Source organism: Phyllobates terribilis, unplaced genomic scaffold, assembly GCF_046119375.1.
Source record: "Phyllobates terribilis strain yellow unplaced genomic scaffold, ASM4611937v1 Scaffold_2__4_contigs__length_985480577, whole genome shotgun sequence".
Taxonomy (NCBI): domain Eukaryota; kingdom Metazoa; phylum Chordata; class Amphibia; order Anura; family Dendrobatidae; genus Phyllobates; species Phyllobates terribilis.
Genome location: NW_027362762.1, coordinates 450261420 through 450278898, shown reverse-complemented (window position 1 = coordinate 450278898; position 17479 = coordinate 450261420). Strand labels below are relative to the sequence as shown.

Sequence of the window (17479 nt, the reverse complement as noted above, 5' to 3'; positions counted from 1 at the left end):
GTTTAATGTCACGTGCTACTGAGGCTGGTTTCTAGCCTGATATAATCCCGGTAATGGACCGGGCTTATATCTAACGAAGAACTGGTGACCGGTGAAAGTGGGAAGACCATAACGTGTGAACCCCCCAACGTATTAGTGACGTCAGGCGGGGCTGCGAGGTGTGGTTCTTCACAAGGTGTCTTTATTTTATGAGGGGGTCTACTTTATGTAAAAAGACGTTGTCAAGGTATTGGACAACCTCTTTAGGGGTACGTTCACACAGGTGATATACACAAAGGATTTTCCACTGTGTATTACAGTAGCAGCATCATAGATGAGATTTTATTAAATAATTTTATTAAATCTCCAGCACAAATTTACCAATTTTACAAAAAAATTACAATTTTAATTCCCAAGTATGCCAATTTATGCTGCAGATATTGCCATTGTAATGCAACTTTTTCATCTACAGGAAAACATTGGGGTTGTATTACAGTTGCAGTAACCAAAGATTATTTTGTAGAGGTTACTCTTCATTTTTTTGTTCTTTTTTGCTAATCAATGTAAAGCAACATTGTGAAAGTAAACCCACCGCCATTCAACAATAGCATACAATACAACAAAAAAACCTGGAGGGGATGAGGGCTTGTTTTGGATTTTTCTTATAAGTTTTTTGGTTTGACATCTTTGGGTTCGACCTTTTTATTGTTTTATTTTTGTTGTTGTCTAAAACTGAAACTTAATTACATTTGTAATTCCACTAGGAATACTGCTTATTGCGCTGTGCCTTGCAACAGGAAAAAAATAAATTATTAAGGTAAACTAATTACTACTTTTTATGTGCAGGCAAGTCCATGAACTGTCTCCAAGGCTCCAAGGTATGTAATGTCTCTTGCAAATAATGAAGCACAATGTTCTCCTGTTTTCAGTGTCATAATTTATAAACAGAAGCCTTCATATATGACACTTTATTCTGATATATACAGTAGATGTCTAGACTTTGTTTATTGTGTTATTTATTACTAGAAAATACTAAATGAAATTAATTGGTGTTTTCTTGCTGTCACTCCTTTCAAGTTTGAATCTCCCAGAGCAGCTTTTTCCCTAAGCTTAACATGTCGGCCTCAGTTGTCCCCAGCATGTTTTCTGGTTTCACACATAGCCTCTCTGCTAAAATGCTTAAATGCGTCAGCTTTTTTTTTCTCTTGCCAGGTGTTCTATTGAAGTTTGTAATGCAATATGAAAAGCACTATATGCATTAGGATATGTTCACTTGTTGCTTTTTTTCCTGATCTCTTGGCAGTAAAAAAAGGTGCAGCCAAAATGTAGCTTTACTGCCTTCTTTGCTGCTTTTCTTGCTGCGTTTTTCAGAATTCCAAAGTTCAGCTTTGCTTCCACCTTGCAAGCATTAACAATACAAGGTATTAGACCACCGATGCAAGACGTATGTAAAACCATAAAACATTTTTGTAAAAAATGGCAATTTGATCAAATTATTAAGGGAAAAAAGCTTTTTATGTATGACAAAAAACAGAGAATATTCTGAACAAAAAAGCTGTATTTACAGTACAGACCTAAAGTTTGGACACACCTTCTCATTTAAAGAAATTTCTGTATTTTCATGACTATGAATATTGTACATTCACACTGAAGGCATCAAAACTATGAATTAACACATGTGGAATTATATACTTAACAAAAAAGTGTGAAACAACTGAAAATATGTCTTATGTTCTAGGTTCTTCAAAGTAGCCACCTTTGGCTTTGATGACTGCTTTGCACACTCTTGGCATTCTCTTGATGAGCTTCAAGAGGTAGTCACCGGAAATGGTTTTCACTTCACAGGTGTGCCCTGTCAGGTTTAATAAGTGGGATTTTTTACCTTATAAATGGGGTTGGGACCATCAGTTGTGTTGTGCAGAAGTTTGGTGGATACACAGCTGATAGTCCTACTGAATAGACTGTTAGAATTTGTATTATGGCAAGAAAAAAGCAGCTAAGTAAAGAAAAACGAGTGGCCATCATTACTTTAAGAAATGAAGGTCAGTCAGTGTGAAAAATTGGGAAAACTTTGAAAGTGTCCCCAAGTGCAGTTGCAAAAACCATCAAGCGCTACAAAGAAACTAGCTCACATGAGGACCACCCAAGGAAAGGAAGACCAAGAGTCTCCTCTGCTTCTGAGAATAAGTTTATCCGAGTCACCAGCCTCAGAAATCGCAGGTTAACAGCAGCTCAGATTAGAGACCAGGTCAATGCCACAACAGAGTTCAAGCAGCAGACACATCTCTACAACAACTGTTAAGAGGAGACTTTGTGCAGCAGGCCTTCATGGTAAAATAGCTGCTAGGAAACCACTGCTAAGGACAGGCAACAAGCAGAAGAGACTTATTAGGGCTAAAGAACACAAGGAATGGACATTAGACCAGTGGAAATCTGTGCTTTGGTCTGATGAGTCCAAATTTGAGATCTTTGGTTCCAACCACTGTGTCTTTGTGCGACGCAGAAAAGGTGAACGGATGGACTCTACATGCCTGGTTCCTACCGTGAAGCATGGAGGAGGAGGTGTGATGGTGTGGGGGTGCTTTGTTGGTGACACTGTTGGGGATTTATTCAAAATTGAAGGCATACTAAACCAGCATGGCTACCACAGCATCTTGCAGTGGCATGCTATTCCATCCGGTTTGCGTTTAGTTGGACCATCATTTATTTTTCAACAGGACAATGACACCAAACACTCCTCCAGGCTGTGTAAGGGCTATTTGACCAAGAAGGAGAGTGATGGGGTGCTATGCCAGATGACTTGGCATCCACAGTCACCACACCTGAACCCAATCGAGATGGTTTGGGGTGAGCTGGACCGCAGAGTGAAGGCAAAAGGGCCAACAAGTGCTAAGCATCTCTGGGAACTCCTTCAAGATTGTTGGAAGACCATTTCCGGTGACTACCTCTTGAAGCTGATCAAGAGAATGCCAAGAGTGTGCAAAGCAGTCATCAAAGCAAAAGGTGGCTACTTTGAAGAACCTAGAATATAAGACATATTTTCAGTTGTTTCACACTTTTTTGTTAAGTATATAATTCCACATGTGTTAATTCATAGTTTTGATGCCTTCAGTGTGAATGTACAATTTTCATAGTCATGAAAATACAGAAAAATCTTTAAATGAGAAGGTGTGTCCAAACTTTTGGTCTGTACTGTATGTATGAAGGAAGTGCAGCCATGAACTAAGGCTACATGAGTTCATTAAAAATAAACAATTGCAAATGTAAAAACAGCAGGGGGAACTTGAGTTGGTAGGGCATTGTTTACTTTCACATATTGGTAAGGCATTGAGATGGTAGGCCATTGTTTACTTTTAAACATGGGAGAGAAAGACCGCGGTCTCAAGAGTGCCAGGGAGTTCAAAGTGGGAAGGGGAAACAAGCTAAAACCAAACCTTTATTATGTCAGAATTAAAACAACGCGTTTCGGCAGTGGAATACTGGCTTCATCAGGTCACTTGTTTACTTTTACACACTGGTAGGGCCAGGGCCGGCGTCAGCACCTGGCGCACCCAGGCAAATGTCTGGGCCCTGGACAGCAGGGGGGTCTACTCGCCTTGGTTGCTATGTGAGCGCCGTCTGCGGCGTCCTGGGTTACCGCTGGCTGGCAGATTCTCTTCTGGACAGCGGGGATGGCCACTCGCCTAGGTTGTTATGTGAGCGTCGCCCGTGGTGTCCTGGGTTACCTCTGGCCGGCAGATCCTCTCCAGCGTTCATGCAGATGCATCCTTAGCCTCCCGGCTCTGGCTATCGAGTGCCGCAAAGCGCATGCGTCGGCCGACATCCAGGATGATGGCACCATCTCTACTACAGCGCATGCGCTGCCTTCAGCCTGGGTGCCTCCTCTTAGTTTGAGCTTCTCGGGATTCAAGCAGCAGCCAACAACCACCGCTGGTAATATTACTTTATGTGTCAGAGACTGCATGTCTTATGTAATGTCTGTGAATAAATACATGATGATGTGACTGTGACATCATCATATATCTATATATAGTCTAGACATTACATAAGATGTGCAGTCAGCATTGCAGCATCTTACAGGAAACCCTGGCCCTGTCTATGTGGAATGGCTGAAAAGGAAGGGGCAGGGATGTTGTTGACAGTCTGCTGATCCATAGGAGGGCTATATATATTGTAATGTGGCCCCTTCTCCTGGCAGTGACCACCCAGTGGTGCCCATCATCATCTCCACTATGTGGGGTCACTGGGTGAGTTACTGCCATGGCTCCTGTCAGCACTGCAGTTTAAACAGGAAGCCCTGTGAGAAATGGCAGAGAAGTAAGGGGCAGGGATGTTGGTGATGATGGTGACAGTTTGCTGATCCAGAGGAGGGGTATATTGTAATGTGGCCCCTTCTCCTGGCAATGACCACCCAGTGGTGCCCATCTCCACTATGTGGGGTCACTGGGTTAATTACTGCCATGGCTCCTGTCATGTCACTCATGTAATGTAAGAAGTAAGTGAAATCTTTGACCTTGTACTAGACCTATATTTCTCTGCTGTATCTTTGTATCATGAATTGTGGTATGTGTTATAGGGGCCCACTGAGACTCTTTTGCCCGGGGCCCACAAAAACCCAGAGCAGGCCCTGGGTAGGGCATTGAGTTGGCCAGGCATTGTTTATTTTAACACATATCACTTAGGGTGCTTTCACATTGCTTTCTTTGTCCCCGGATGTATCTACCGATGGGGCCATAGACTGTAATAATGCAAACAGACCGAAGAGCGCTCTGACGTGCATCATTTTCGGGAGTGTCTGCCTTCTAGAGGCTGACACTCAGACGTAGTAGATTGTGTCTGGGTGTCCGCCTCCAGTAGGTCGACACTCCCGAAAATGACGCATGTCAGAGCGCATGTTCGCTGTGTCTGCATCATTACAGTCTATGGCCCCGCGGTGCATACACCCGGACCCTGTTTTACGGGGGATTTCAAACGGAGACACAGAACTCAATGTGAAAGATCCCTAATTTAATTAAACTGTACTAATACTAACTCCATGCTCATGTGAGTGTATTAAGACATTATGGTTTAAACTTCGGAAAGTCGCAAAAACGCTGCAAAAACTTATAGCAGCGGTTTTGCACTTACTCGATGGTTTCTATAGGTGAAAAAATGCTTCAAAAATGCTAAAAGAATTGACATGGTGCAGTTTTGAAAAACCCAGCCTTTTTCCAATTCAGTCTGGGATAAAAACAAGAATGTGCATGTGATTTCTAAAATCTAATAGCTTTTGCTGGTAAAAAAAAAAGCAGCTTTTAATTTGTATAAAAAATGGAGCAAAAACGCAACGTGTGAACATAGCCTTATGGTATTTTTTTTTTTTTTAAACTTGTTTTATGTGACATGTAGCATGTGCTGGGTATAATGCAAATAGAATCTTCAGAGAGGAAGAGGATTTGAACTCTAGCACCAACTATTGAGTGTAGTCCGTTCACTAGATCTTAAGAGTTTCCCTGGCCTTCACTCCTTAACCCCTGTACGGGGATCTAGATTTACAAAGGGAGCCTGGACTGGGGCCACAGAGTCAGCTGCTGACTGGTGGAGCAAGCTGGCAGGAAGATGGGTTGTCTCGTGGGCAGGGGTAGATTAAGAGTAGCTAGGGCCCCGGGCAGTTTAGAAGGCGCGGGCCCCCCCCACACACACACACACCTGATGTATCACTTGATATGTCACATGATCCCCTGTGATAGATCATGTGATAGTTCACGTGAAATTAATTTGGCATAATATTAATATATTAATTATAATAATTTTTTTACATTAATTGTATGAGCTGCCACAATCCTCCCATACACAGCAGGAGGCCGCACGTAGCCATCTATACACAGCAGGTAGCCGCACGTAACGATCTATACACAGCAGGAGGCCGCACGGCGTCATCTATACACAGCGGGAGGCTGCACGGTGCTATCTATACACAGCGGGAGGCCGCACGTAGCCATCTATATACAGTAGGAGGCCGCACGGCGCCATCTATACACAGCAGGGGGCCGCACGTAGCCATCTATATACAGCAGGGGGCCGCACGGTGCCATCTATACACAGCGGGAGGCCACACGTAGCCATCTATACACAGCAGGAGGCCACACGTAGCCATCTATACACAACAGGAGGTCGCACGGCGCTATCTATACACAGCAGGAAGCCACACGGTGCATTCTATACACAGCGGGAGGCCCCATGTATCTATCTATACACAGCAGGAGGCCGCACGTAGCCATCTATACACAGCAGGGGGCCACATGGCGCCATCTATACACAGCAGGGGGCCGCACGGTGCCATCTATACACAGCGGGAGGCCGCAGGGTGCCATATAAACACAGCAGGAGGCCGCACGTAGCCATCTATACACAGCAGGGGGCTGCACGGTGCCATCTATACACAGCAGGAGGCCACACGTAGCCATCTATAAACAGCAGGGGGCCGCACGGCACCATCTATACACAGGATGCTGCACGGCACCTTCTATACACCGCAGGGGGCCGCGCGGTGCCATCTATACACAGCAGGGGGCCGCATGGCGCCATCTATACACAGCGGGAGGCCGCACGGTGCCCCCCAGATACAGCGGGAGGCCGCACGGCACCCCCCCAGAGACAGCGGGCGGCCGCACGGCCCCCCCAGAGACAGCGGGTGGCCGCACGCAGTCACGCACACACACACAAACATGTACAGACATATACATACATACACGCATAAACACATTTGAAACACAAAAGTACATATAAACATACATCACACAATGATATCTGCACACACTCACACACTCACTCACTATCCCCCGGCTCCCGTCATCCAGCTTCTCTCCGGTGGTAAGTAGCAGTGCAGGGCGCGCGCTGCGTGACGTCACACTAGCAGACACGGCTGCACACAGGGCCCTGTCTCTTAGCTGTGATGCGGCCGGGCTAGCACACAGGGAAGTTAACAGGTGCAGTGCTGACCCGGCCGAAGAAAAAGCAGCGGCAGTGCGCCGCTGCTGGGGGAGAGGTCCGGAGGCCCCCCGCCTCTGACTGCCGGTGTGTGCTGCGGCGCCGCACATATTATAATGAGAGCAATCTGGCCATGGACCCCTTGGAGCCCCGGGGCCCCGGGTGGTAGCCCAGATTGCCCTCATTATAATCCGCCTATGCTCGCGTGGCTGATATCAAGAGATCACGTCAGGAACGAAACCAGAAAGCAAGTGTGTTGTCAAAATACAAGCCAAGGTCACAAAACAAGATAAATCAGGAGACACAACAGGGGCAAGGACTAGGACTGTAGACTAGAAGTTGAATTTATTGACTGGCAGTAAAAGTCAACTGTTCAGGGATTTAAATAGCAGACAGCCCTGTGGATCTCTGGAAGGGGTAATCAAAACCCGACAAGAAATAACCCTGTAGCTCTCTGATTTAGTGGCACCAAAAGTCCCATGAATAAAACAGTACTGTCACCGTCATGTGTTGCCCACAACAAAGGTGAGGTGCCACCCTGTCGCGGAAGCAAAAACAGAGGGGACAGGAACCAACACAGATGTTATAGTTAACTGCTATTCCATTATACAATGGATCTGTGTATTGATTTTTAATAGAGCAGTCTACAATAAAGTCTGAATTTTTACGGATGTGCTGGACTAACTATTGTTAGAACTCTCCTGTTAGGTTTTTTCTATTCTGCTGGTCACATGACCTTTTTGCCTATTTAATCCTGCTCCGCCCTTCTGGCCATGCTGGACTTCATTGTAATTTCTACTCTTAAGCTAGCCAGGTGCTTTGTAACCTTTCTCAGTCAGTTTAGCTAGGTCTTTTGACCTTTATGTTCTATGTTGTGTGTTGGTCTTTTTACTGCTACAATTTCTGCTAGGAGGGATCCCTCCCTCACATCTATAGGTCTTCGTTCAGACTAGCTGAGGACTTTAGCGCGTCTGATCGCCGGATCAGGTTCCCCGTTACATCGTAGGGATCTAGCTTAGTTCTATTGTAGGGACAGATCTCCTGTCTTTCCTTAGTGCTTGTAGCCTATCATAACAGTAAGTCCAGCCCAAAAATATCTCTAAGGAAAGACCTCCAGTTTCCATCGGTGTCGGTTCAGGATTTGGCTCAATGCCTGCAGGGACTCTCTCTGGAGGTGGCCGAGCTCCAACAACACGTGAGTAGCTGTTCTGGAGCGCATTTTGTGGAGCCAAAGGTACGATTGCCTGATTTATTTTTTGGTGAACAACAAGATTTTTTTTCCTTTAAAAATGCTTGTTTATTGTATTTTCGTTTGAGACCCAGATCCTCTGGTGATGAATCACAGCGCATAGGGTACATAATGTCATTTTTGCGCAAAGAACCTCAGGGATGGGCCTTTTCTCTCCAACCTAGTGATCCGTGCTTTAGATCAGTGGATAGTTTTTTTTCTGCTTTGGGGTTGTTGTATGATGATCCTGATCGTGTCTCATCAGCTGAGACGGAATTGAGACTTTTGAGACAGGGATCAGGTAATGTGGAAAATTATTGTACTCACTTCCGTCGATGGTCTGCTCAGGTGAGGTGGAACGATTCAGCTCTGAAAAGTTTGTTTCTTGCTGGGCTAGGTGAAAGGGTTAAGGATCTGCTTATTGCTTATCCTGCACCTGGAAACTTGCAGGAGGCAATGCAATTAGTTATACGGGTGGACAGGAGACTGCGTGCAAGGGTTAATGAGAGTAAATCCTTTGCCATGTCAGCTCCTAGTCTTGAGAGGGTCTGTACTGACATTGGAGAGCCGATGGAGATTGGGGCGATGTCACCCCGCTCTCAGGAAAAAGACCTCAGGTTTTCTGAAGGTTTGTGCTTTTATTGCGGAAAATCTGACCATTTCATTAAGAACTGTGTGCTTCGTATGAACAAAGAGAAAAAAAAAAAGGCCAGTTGCGCCCGTATAGCCTGTTTAAACACTAAGGGGGTATTTCTTTCTGCTACTACTGCAGCTCAGGAAGAATTAATTGAATTTCGGGTATTTGTGGATTGTGGTTTTACTCTGAATGTGATTGATGGGGGATTCTTGGAAAAACTTAAATTAAAACCCAAACCTTTGTCATCCCTTATTGCCGTGGTTTCTGTCGATGGCTCTCCCTTGAAATGTGTTACTCACAAGGTTTATGAATTTCCCCTCACTATTAATGGTATTCACCAAGAAAATTTGGATTTGGTAGTATTAAATAATTTGCCTTCTCCAGTAATTTTGGGGTTACCCTGGTTAAAATTGCACAATCCTGTACTGGATTGGTCTACTAATGAAATTAAGTCCTGGAGCCCGAAGTGTTATGACAAGTGTTGTAACGGGCGCATTGCTGCTGTGGATAAAGGGGAACTACCTGTACCTATTCAGGATTTTTGGAAAGTTTTTTCTGAGGAGGAGTCGCAAATTTTGCCTCCCCATAGAGACTATGATTGTACCATTGAATTTGTCCCTGGAGCGACTCTTCCTAAAAGTCGTTTATTTAATCTTACTATTCCTGAGAGAAAGGCTTTGGAGGAATACATACAGACGAGCTTGGCCGCCGGTCATATCAGACCCTCTAAGTCACCTGTGGCTGTTGGATTTTTTTTTGTTAAAAAAAAGGACGGCGGTTTACGTCCTTGTCTAGACTTTCGCGAGATTAATAAAATTACTGTACGTAATCCCTACCCACTGCCATTGATTCCTGATTTGTTTAACCAGTTAGTGGGGGCCAAGTGGTTCTCTAAAATTGATCTCCGGGGGGCATACAATTTGTTGCGCATGAAGGAGGGTGATGAATGGAAGACTGCTTTTAACACTCCTGTGGGTCATTTTGAGAATCTGGTTATGCCTTTTGGTCTTACCAATGCACCAGCATTTTTTCAGAATCCTATTAATGACATCCTTAGACCTTTGATCGGCAAAAATGTGGTTGTGTATTTGGATGACATTTTGATTTATTCGCCTGATCTGGAGTCTCATTGGCGGAGCGTACGTGAGGTATTACAGTTATTAATTGACAATTCGCTTTTTGCTAAGCTAGAGAAATGTGAGTTTGCTGTACAGAGAATTAGTTTTTTGGGCTACATTATCTCCAGCGACGGCTTTGAGATGGACCCGGTGAAAGTTCAAGCTGTGCAGGAATGGCCTAGGCCTATTGGTTTGAAATCGATACAGAGGTTTTTGGGTTTCGCCAATTATTACAGAAAATTCATTAAAAATGTTTCTATTATTGTTAAACCACTGACCGATCTCATCAGGAAAGGTGCTATTACGGTTCAGTGGACTACTGAGGCCATTGAAGCGTTTGTGTTTCTAAAGGAGAGGTTCAGCTCTGCCCCCATCCTTATGCAGCCTGATGTGACTAAGCCGTTTTTGGTTGAGGTTGATGCTTCTTCTGTGGGGGTCGGTGCGGTGTTGTCTCAGGAAAACAAGGATGGAGTACATCCCTGTGCCTTTTTTTCAAAAAAATTTTCTGAGACTGAACTTAATTACAGTATTGGTAATCGGGAATTGCTGGCTATTAAACTCTCATTTGAACACTGGCGTCATCTCTTGGAAGGTGCTGAATTTCCCATTCAGGTTTTCACTGATCATAAAAATCTGATCTATCTTGATGCTGCCAAGCGCTTGAATGCCCGTCAGGCTAGGTGGGCACTTTTTTTTTCGCGGTTTAATTTTTCCGTTACTTACATCCCGGGTACCAAAAATGTTAAAGCTGATGCGTTGTCTCGCAGCTTTTCTCCCATTGTCGGTGCTGAGGAGGAGGAGAGCATTTTACAAGAAGGTGTTGTGATTGCTGCATTGGACTCCGTTTTAGAAGATGAGATTCTTAAAGCACAGGAGAATGCCCCATCTAACACTCCCCATGGGAGGTTGTTTGTGCCTAGGACCTTTAGGAGAGATTTGTTTGTTGAGTGTCATGAGTCTCGATTGGCAGGTCATCCAGGAATTTCTGAGACCAAGAGACTTGTGGGTCGCAGTTTTTGGTGGCCTGGATGGCAGAAGGAAGTCATTAAGTGGGTGTGTCAATGTACTGTGTGTGCTAGATCTAAGTCTTCTCATACTCCTGCTGCGGGGTTGCTTTGCCCTCTGGAGGTTCCTAGTGCACCTTGGACACATCTGGCTATGGACTTTATTACTGACCTTTCCCCCTCTGAGGGTTTCACGGTCATCTGGGTGGTCGTGGACCGTTTTAGCAAGATGTGTCACTTGGTTCCCTTCATCAAACTGCCCTGCGCTAAGACACTCGCTAAGGCCTTTGTCAAGGAGATTGTCAGACTCCATGGTGTTCCTACTGACATTGTTTCTGATAGGGGACCTCAGTTCATGGCTCGTTTTTGGCGTGCCTTTTGTGACAGGTTGGGAGTTCATTTGTCGTTTTCATCTGGCTATCATCCTGAGTCTAATGACCAGACAGAAAGGAAGAATCAGGATGTTGAGCAGTTCTTGCGTTGTTTTGTGGCATACAATCAAAAGGGGTTGTCCGAGTTTCTGCCTCTTGCTGAATTTGCTCTTAACAACCATACATCCTCTTCTGCTGGGTGTTCGCCTTTTTTTTGTTGTTCTGGGAGACATCCGTCTTTTGGGTCATTCTCCAAATTGGTATCGGCTGTGCCTGAGGAGGAGAGTTTTTCCGGTGATTTGGAGAGAGTTTGGACGGATGTGCGTGGTAATCTTCAGGAGGCTAACAAAAAATCTAAGAGGTACTTTGACAGGAAACGTCAAGAGGTTTTGTTTACGGTTGGTGACATGGTTTGGTTGTCCTCTAAGAATCTGCGGTTGAGGATTCCTTCTAAAAAATTGGGTCCCAAGTTTGTAGGGCCCTTTAAGGTGCTTCAGGTAGTTAAGCAATCTGCTGTTAGGTTGGAGGTTCCTACCTCCTGGAAGATTAATCCGGTGTTTCATGTTTCTCTATTGAAAAAAGCTGATGTATCAGATAGAGACGCCACTGCCACTGTTCCTCCGGTGGTGGAGGACGGGGAATATGAAATTTCCCGCATCCTTAATTCTAGACGGTATAGGGGGAGTTTGCAGTATCTCGTCGCTTGGAAGGGTTTCGGTCCCAAGGATAACTCATGGGTGAGGGCGGATGATGTTTCTGCTTCCAGACTTGTCAGAGCGTTTCACAAGAGGTTTCCGGATAAGCCTGGGCCTAGGGGATCCGGAGGATCCTCTTAGAAGAGGGGGTACTGTTAGAACTTTCCTGTTTTCTATTTTGCTGGTCACATGACCTTTTTGCCTATTTAATCCTGCTCCGCCGTTCTGGCCATGCTGGACTTCATTGTAATTTCTACTCTTAGGCTAGCCAGGTGCTTTGTAACCTTTCTCTGTCAGTTTAGCTAGGTCTTTTGACCTTTATGTTCTATGTTGTGTGTTTGTCTTTTTACTGCTACAATTTCTGCTAGGAGGTGTCCATCTTTCTCCCAGTCCCTAGTTCTTGTAGGGATCCCTCCCTCACATCTATAGGTCTTCGTTCAGACTAGCTGAGGACTTTAGCGGGTCTGATCGCAGGATCAGGTTCCCCGTTACATCGTAGGGATCTAGCTTAGTTCTATTGTAGGGACAGATCTCCTGTCTTTCCTTAGTGCTTGTAGCCTATCATAACAACTATTTGTATAGAAATAGCAGGTAAACACCTTTCATTGTTTGCGTCCCCCTCTGTTTCAGCTTCAACCACTGGTTGCCGTGCCTTTGTTGCAGGCGAAGAGTGACAGTGCTGTATTATTGTACAACAATCTCTGGCCTGGCTCCATATTTAGCTTTTGCCAATGGGGATTTATCTGTGAAAATGACTGAAAATGTTTGGTGGGAAAGTCCATACCTTGTGAAGTTGCAGGTTAAAGGACATACCGTTCTCAAGACTCTGCATCTTGATCTAGCTCTTCTAAGTCAAATTTCTAATGGGTCCATGACTCTATGTGACCTTCGATACAATACTAAAAACTAAACCCAAGAAAACAACAAAATGAGCATATACCATACAAAAATATAGGCATAAATTAAATTTATCGGGTCAAATAATTACAATTTGGCATGTGCATGTGTATTCACCCCTTTTGCTATGAAGCCCTTAAAAATTTCTGGTGCAAGTAATTACCTTCATAAGTTACATGCTTAGTGAAAGGAAGTCCCCCTGTGTGCAGTCTAAGTGTCACATTGTCTGTCAGTATATACACACCTTTTCTTAAAGGCCACAGAGGCTGCAACACCATTAAAGTGCACCTGTCATCAGGATTGTGCGCAGTAAACCACATACACTGTCAGGTGGGCACCGTCACACTAGTTAAAATGATACCTTTGTTGATGAAATCTGTGCTGTGGTTCTTTTATAATCTTTATTTTAATTTCTGACATAATGAGATGCTCGTGTTTCGGGGCGGGCCTTTGGGGAGGGTCTTTATCTGGTGATCTGCTTATGTATTCCTATGTCTGCCTTCTGACAGGTCACTGTGCCTTCAGTGACCTGCCTACTATTTTAAATACTGCCTGTGTAATTGTGTTCCAAACCTGAAATTCACATGCAGCAAAATGCCCCCCCCTCCTGCACATGCGCAGTGGCATCTCTCTGTTGCTGAGAAATGCTACTGTGCAAGTGCGTCAGGCGGTGCCATATTGCTGCAGGCAAATTTCTTTTTCCTACAGCAAAATGGCGCCACTAGCGGCGCTTGCGCCGTAGCATCTATTGGCAAGCGATAGACGCTACTGCGCACATGCGGACGCCATTTTGCTGGAGGAAAAAGAAATTTGCCTGCAGCAATGTGGCACCGCCGGTCGCGCTTGTGCATGTGCGGGCGGAAGGGCCTTTTTGCTGCATGTAAATTTCAGGTTTGGAAAAAAGGCTTGTCTTCAGTTTGCCAAAAGATTTGTGGGAGACTCCCCAAATGTATGGGGGGAAGGTGCTGTGGTCAGAGAACAACAAAATTGTACTTTTTGGCCACCATGGTAAATGCTATGTCTTGCGCCAAACCAAGACAGCTCATCATCCCAAGAACACCATACCCACAGTGAAACATGGTAGTGGCAGCATCCTGCTGTGGTATGTTTTTCGTGAGCAGGAAAAGGGAAAATGATCCAAGTTGAGGGGAAGATAGATGGTGTGAAATACAGGGATATTCTTGAGCAAAACCTGTTTCAGTCTGTCAGTGATTTGAAACTGGAATGGAGGTTCACCTTCCAGCAAGTCAATGATCCAAAGAATACTGCTAAAGCAAAATTCAAGTGGTTTAAGGGGAAATGTGTAAATGTTTTGGAATGGCCTAGACCTTAATTCAATTGAGAATCTGTGGTCAGACTTGAAGATTGCTGTTTACAAGAGGAAACCATCTAACTTGAAGGAGCTGGAGCAGTATTGCCTTGAGGAATGGGCAAAAATCCCTTTGGCCTGATGTGGAAAGCTCATAGAGACTTATCCAAAGCGACTTGCAGCTGTAGTTACCGCAAAAGGAGACTCTACAAAGTACTGACTTTATGGGGTGAAAAGTTATGCACACTGAAGTTATTTTGTCCTATTTGTTGTTTGCTTCGCAATAAAAAGAAAACCAAATGTTCTGAGTTGTAGGCATGTTTTTTTACATGAACTGATGCAAACCCTCAAAGAAACAGTAAAATTCCAGATTGTAAGATAGCAAAACACAAAAAATGTTAAGGTGGTGAATACTTTCTCAAGCCACTGTAAATAAGTAAATAGTAATGGTACATGTAAATTGCATAGGGTACTTAATTAACGCTATTTTGATCAAAAGGGTATAAAAGCCATTTCACTATGACAAGGTATACACATCGGGACGGTCCTAACCTGTCTCTAGTATTAAAACCTTACCATGTGTCAAACAACATCAGTGTGAATAAGAACATAGAAGGACAGGGCTTCGACTAAGAGCAATCCATGGGTAGCTATACAAATGGAATACTTAGCTCAGAAATGAGATTACAGCAAAACAAAAATACTGAGCTGGACTATAAACTGGTATATGTGCAAAGTGTAAGAGCGCATTCACATTGTGACCATTTCACAGACAAACCCCATGAAAAAAAAACAAACAACAAAACAAAATGAGCATATACTCTACAACAAGTAAATAAGCACATAGTAATGGTACATGTAAATAACATAGGGTACTTAGTTAACGCTATTTTGATAAAAAAAAGCCATAAAAGCAATCCCACCACGACAAGGTGTACCCATCGGGACGGTCCTAACCTGTCTCTAGTATTAACCGCTTCCCGACCGCCAACTGTACATAAACGTCGGCGCTGCCTGGGCTCTGTGCAGCGCCGACGTTTATTAACGGTTGGTGGTCCCGCAGCCCTCAGGACCCTCAGGGTCCTGCAAGCACTGCGGGTGCGGTGCAGAGCGACAGCTCTGACAGGGGACATCATCGGGACCTGATTGGATCAGGTCCCAATGATGTTAACCCTTTACTATCTTCTATATGCCGCAATCTATAGCGATCGCGGCATTTAGAAGATAGTGAGAGGAGAGGGGGTCGTCCACTTACCTCTCCAACGGCCCCCTGATGTCTGACAGGACCTGCCGTTGTCATGGCAGCCGGAGGTCACATGACCACCTCCGGGTCTGCCATGTACGGTGTCCTGCTAGACTCAGCCTGCAGCTGAAGTCTAGCAGGAGACAGACATTGTGAAACTGTCCGCAAAGCTCTCATGCAATGTAATACATGTCTATTGCATTGCATGAGAACAGTGATTAGAAAAATAAACATTAATGTCCCATACAGGGACTAAGTAAAAATGTAAAAAAAAAGTCTAAAAAATGTTTTCAAATAAATAAAAGTAAAAAAATAAAATATTAAACCAATAAATCCGTATATTTATGCAAAAACAAAAAAAGTACACATATTTGGTATCGCCGCGTCCGAAACAACCCGATCTATAAAACTGTCACACTAATTAACTCCTTCTGTGCACACCGTAATAAAAATAAATAAAAAACAGAGCAAAAAACTATGCTTTTTCATCATATTGCCAAACAAAAAGTGGAAAAAAATGCGATCAAAAAGCAAAATGGAAATAAAAATGGTACCACTGAAAACGTCATCTTGTTCCGCAAAAAAAAAGCCGCCATACAGCTCTATCAGCCGAAAAATAAAAAAGTTATAGCTCTCAGAATAAAGCGATGCAAAAAAAAAAAAATTTTTCTATAAAATTGTTTTATTGTGTAAAAGCGCCAAAATATAAAAAAATATATGGTAAGTGTAGAATCGCTGTTATCGTACTGACCCGAGGAATAATGCTGCCTTATCACTTTTACCACACGCAGAACGGCATAAAAAAAAACTCAAAAAAGAATTCCTGAATTGTTGGTTTTTGTTAATTTTACCTCCCAAAAAACAGAATAGAAAGTGATCAAAAAATGTCACGTACCCAAAAATGGTACCAATAAAAGTGTCAACTCGTCCTGCAAAAAAGAAGCCGTCACATGACTCTGTCGGCCGAAATATGGAAAAATTATAGCTCTCAAAATATGGCGATGCAAAAACTAGATTTTGTAAAAAAACGTCTTTTAGTGTGTGACAGCTGTCAGTCATAAAAACCCGATATAAATCTGGTATCTCTGTAATAGCACCGACCCGAAGAAAAAAAGTAATCTCATCACTTATACCGCACGAGGAACGGCGTAAAAAATAAATAAAACCAATTCTTCACCTGCTACTGATTTATTATGTCTACCAAAGATCGCAGTAAGGCTCGGCGCAAATTTATCCTGTGCTCTGCGCTGAGCATTTGCACCAGAGTTTCCGTATAAAACTCTGAAATACGTGATTCAGACGGAACCCACGGCAGAAGATTCCCTGTAATGAGGCAGATATAGGCCACTGTGGATGCCGTCTGGCCTGTGATCCCACGGTGTCAGTTTTTTTAGGCGTGCATAAAAGTGCGGTTGGCCACAGTTTTGTGCACTTCTGAAAAAAGGACACCACTAAACTGAGGTCAGACAGAGTCCAGAGTAACTCTGTTGCCTCATTACAGTGAATGGATCCTGCAGGGGTTTCATCTGAATTACATCACTTGGAAATTTAGATGGAAACCCCGATGTAAGTGCTCAGCATAGAGCGCCGGATAAACAATATGTAAAATGTTCCCAATAAAAGCTTCAACTCAGTCCTCAAAAAAAGCTAGTCCCCACTCAGGTCCGTCATGTGTTAAAAATATAAGGGACTTCCAAGTTACTGGTAGCAGAAAGGCTCTGGAAAAGCGAAATGGCCCTTGCCCCCCAAAAGAAATTCAGAAAATTTTCTGCTCCCAAATCCAAATGCCTATTCTACAATAATTTGTTCTCCAATTGTCAAATAGCGCTCCGTCCCTCCCAGATCTCGCCGTATGGCTAAGCAGTACGATACAGCCACATATGGGGTATTGCCACGTTTAGAAGAAATTGTGTGACACATTTTGGCACCATTTTTACCCATTGCACTGTGTGAAAATGTAAAATCTGAGGGTAAAATGTTTTTTTGTGGTAAAAATATAATTATGTTTTTTTCACTGCCCAATGGTATA

The 17479-nt window shown here is 43.8% G+C and overlaps 1 protein-coding gene across 3 annotated transcripts in view; it reads left to right on the top strand.

Annotated features, from left to right (window-relative positions):
* The window catches only part of LOC141215153 (uncharacterized), a 446656-nt gene that overhangs the window by 195128 nt on the left and 234049 nt on the right, over positions 1-17479 (top strand). For all 3 annotated transcript variants that reach the window (XM_073665502.1, XM_073665499.1, XM_073665501.1), the window contains exon 14: positions 826-857. In XM_073665502.1, coding sequence (XP_073521603.1) covers positions 826-857 — 32 coding nt within the window. The remainder of the gene's footprint in view (positions 1-825; positions 858-17479) is intronic.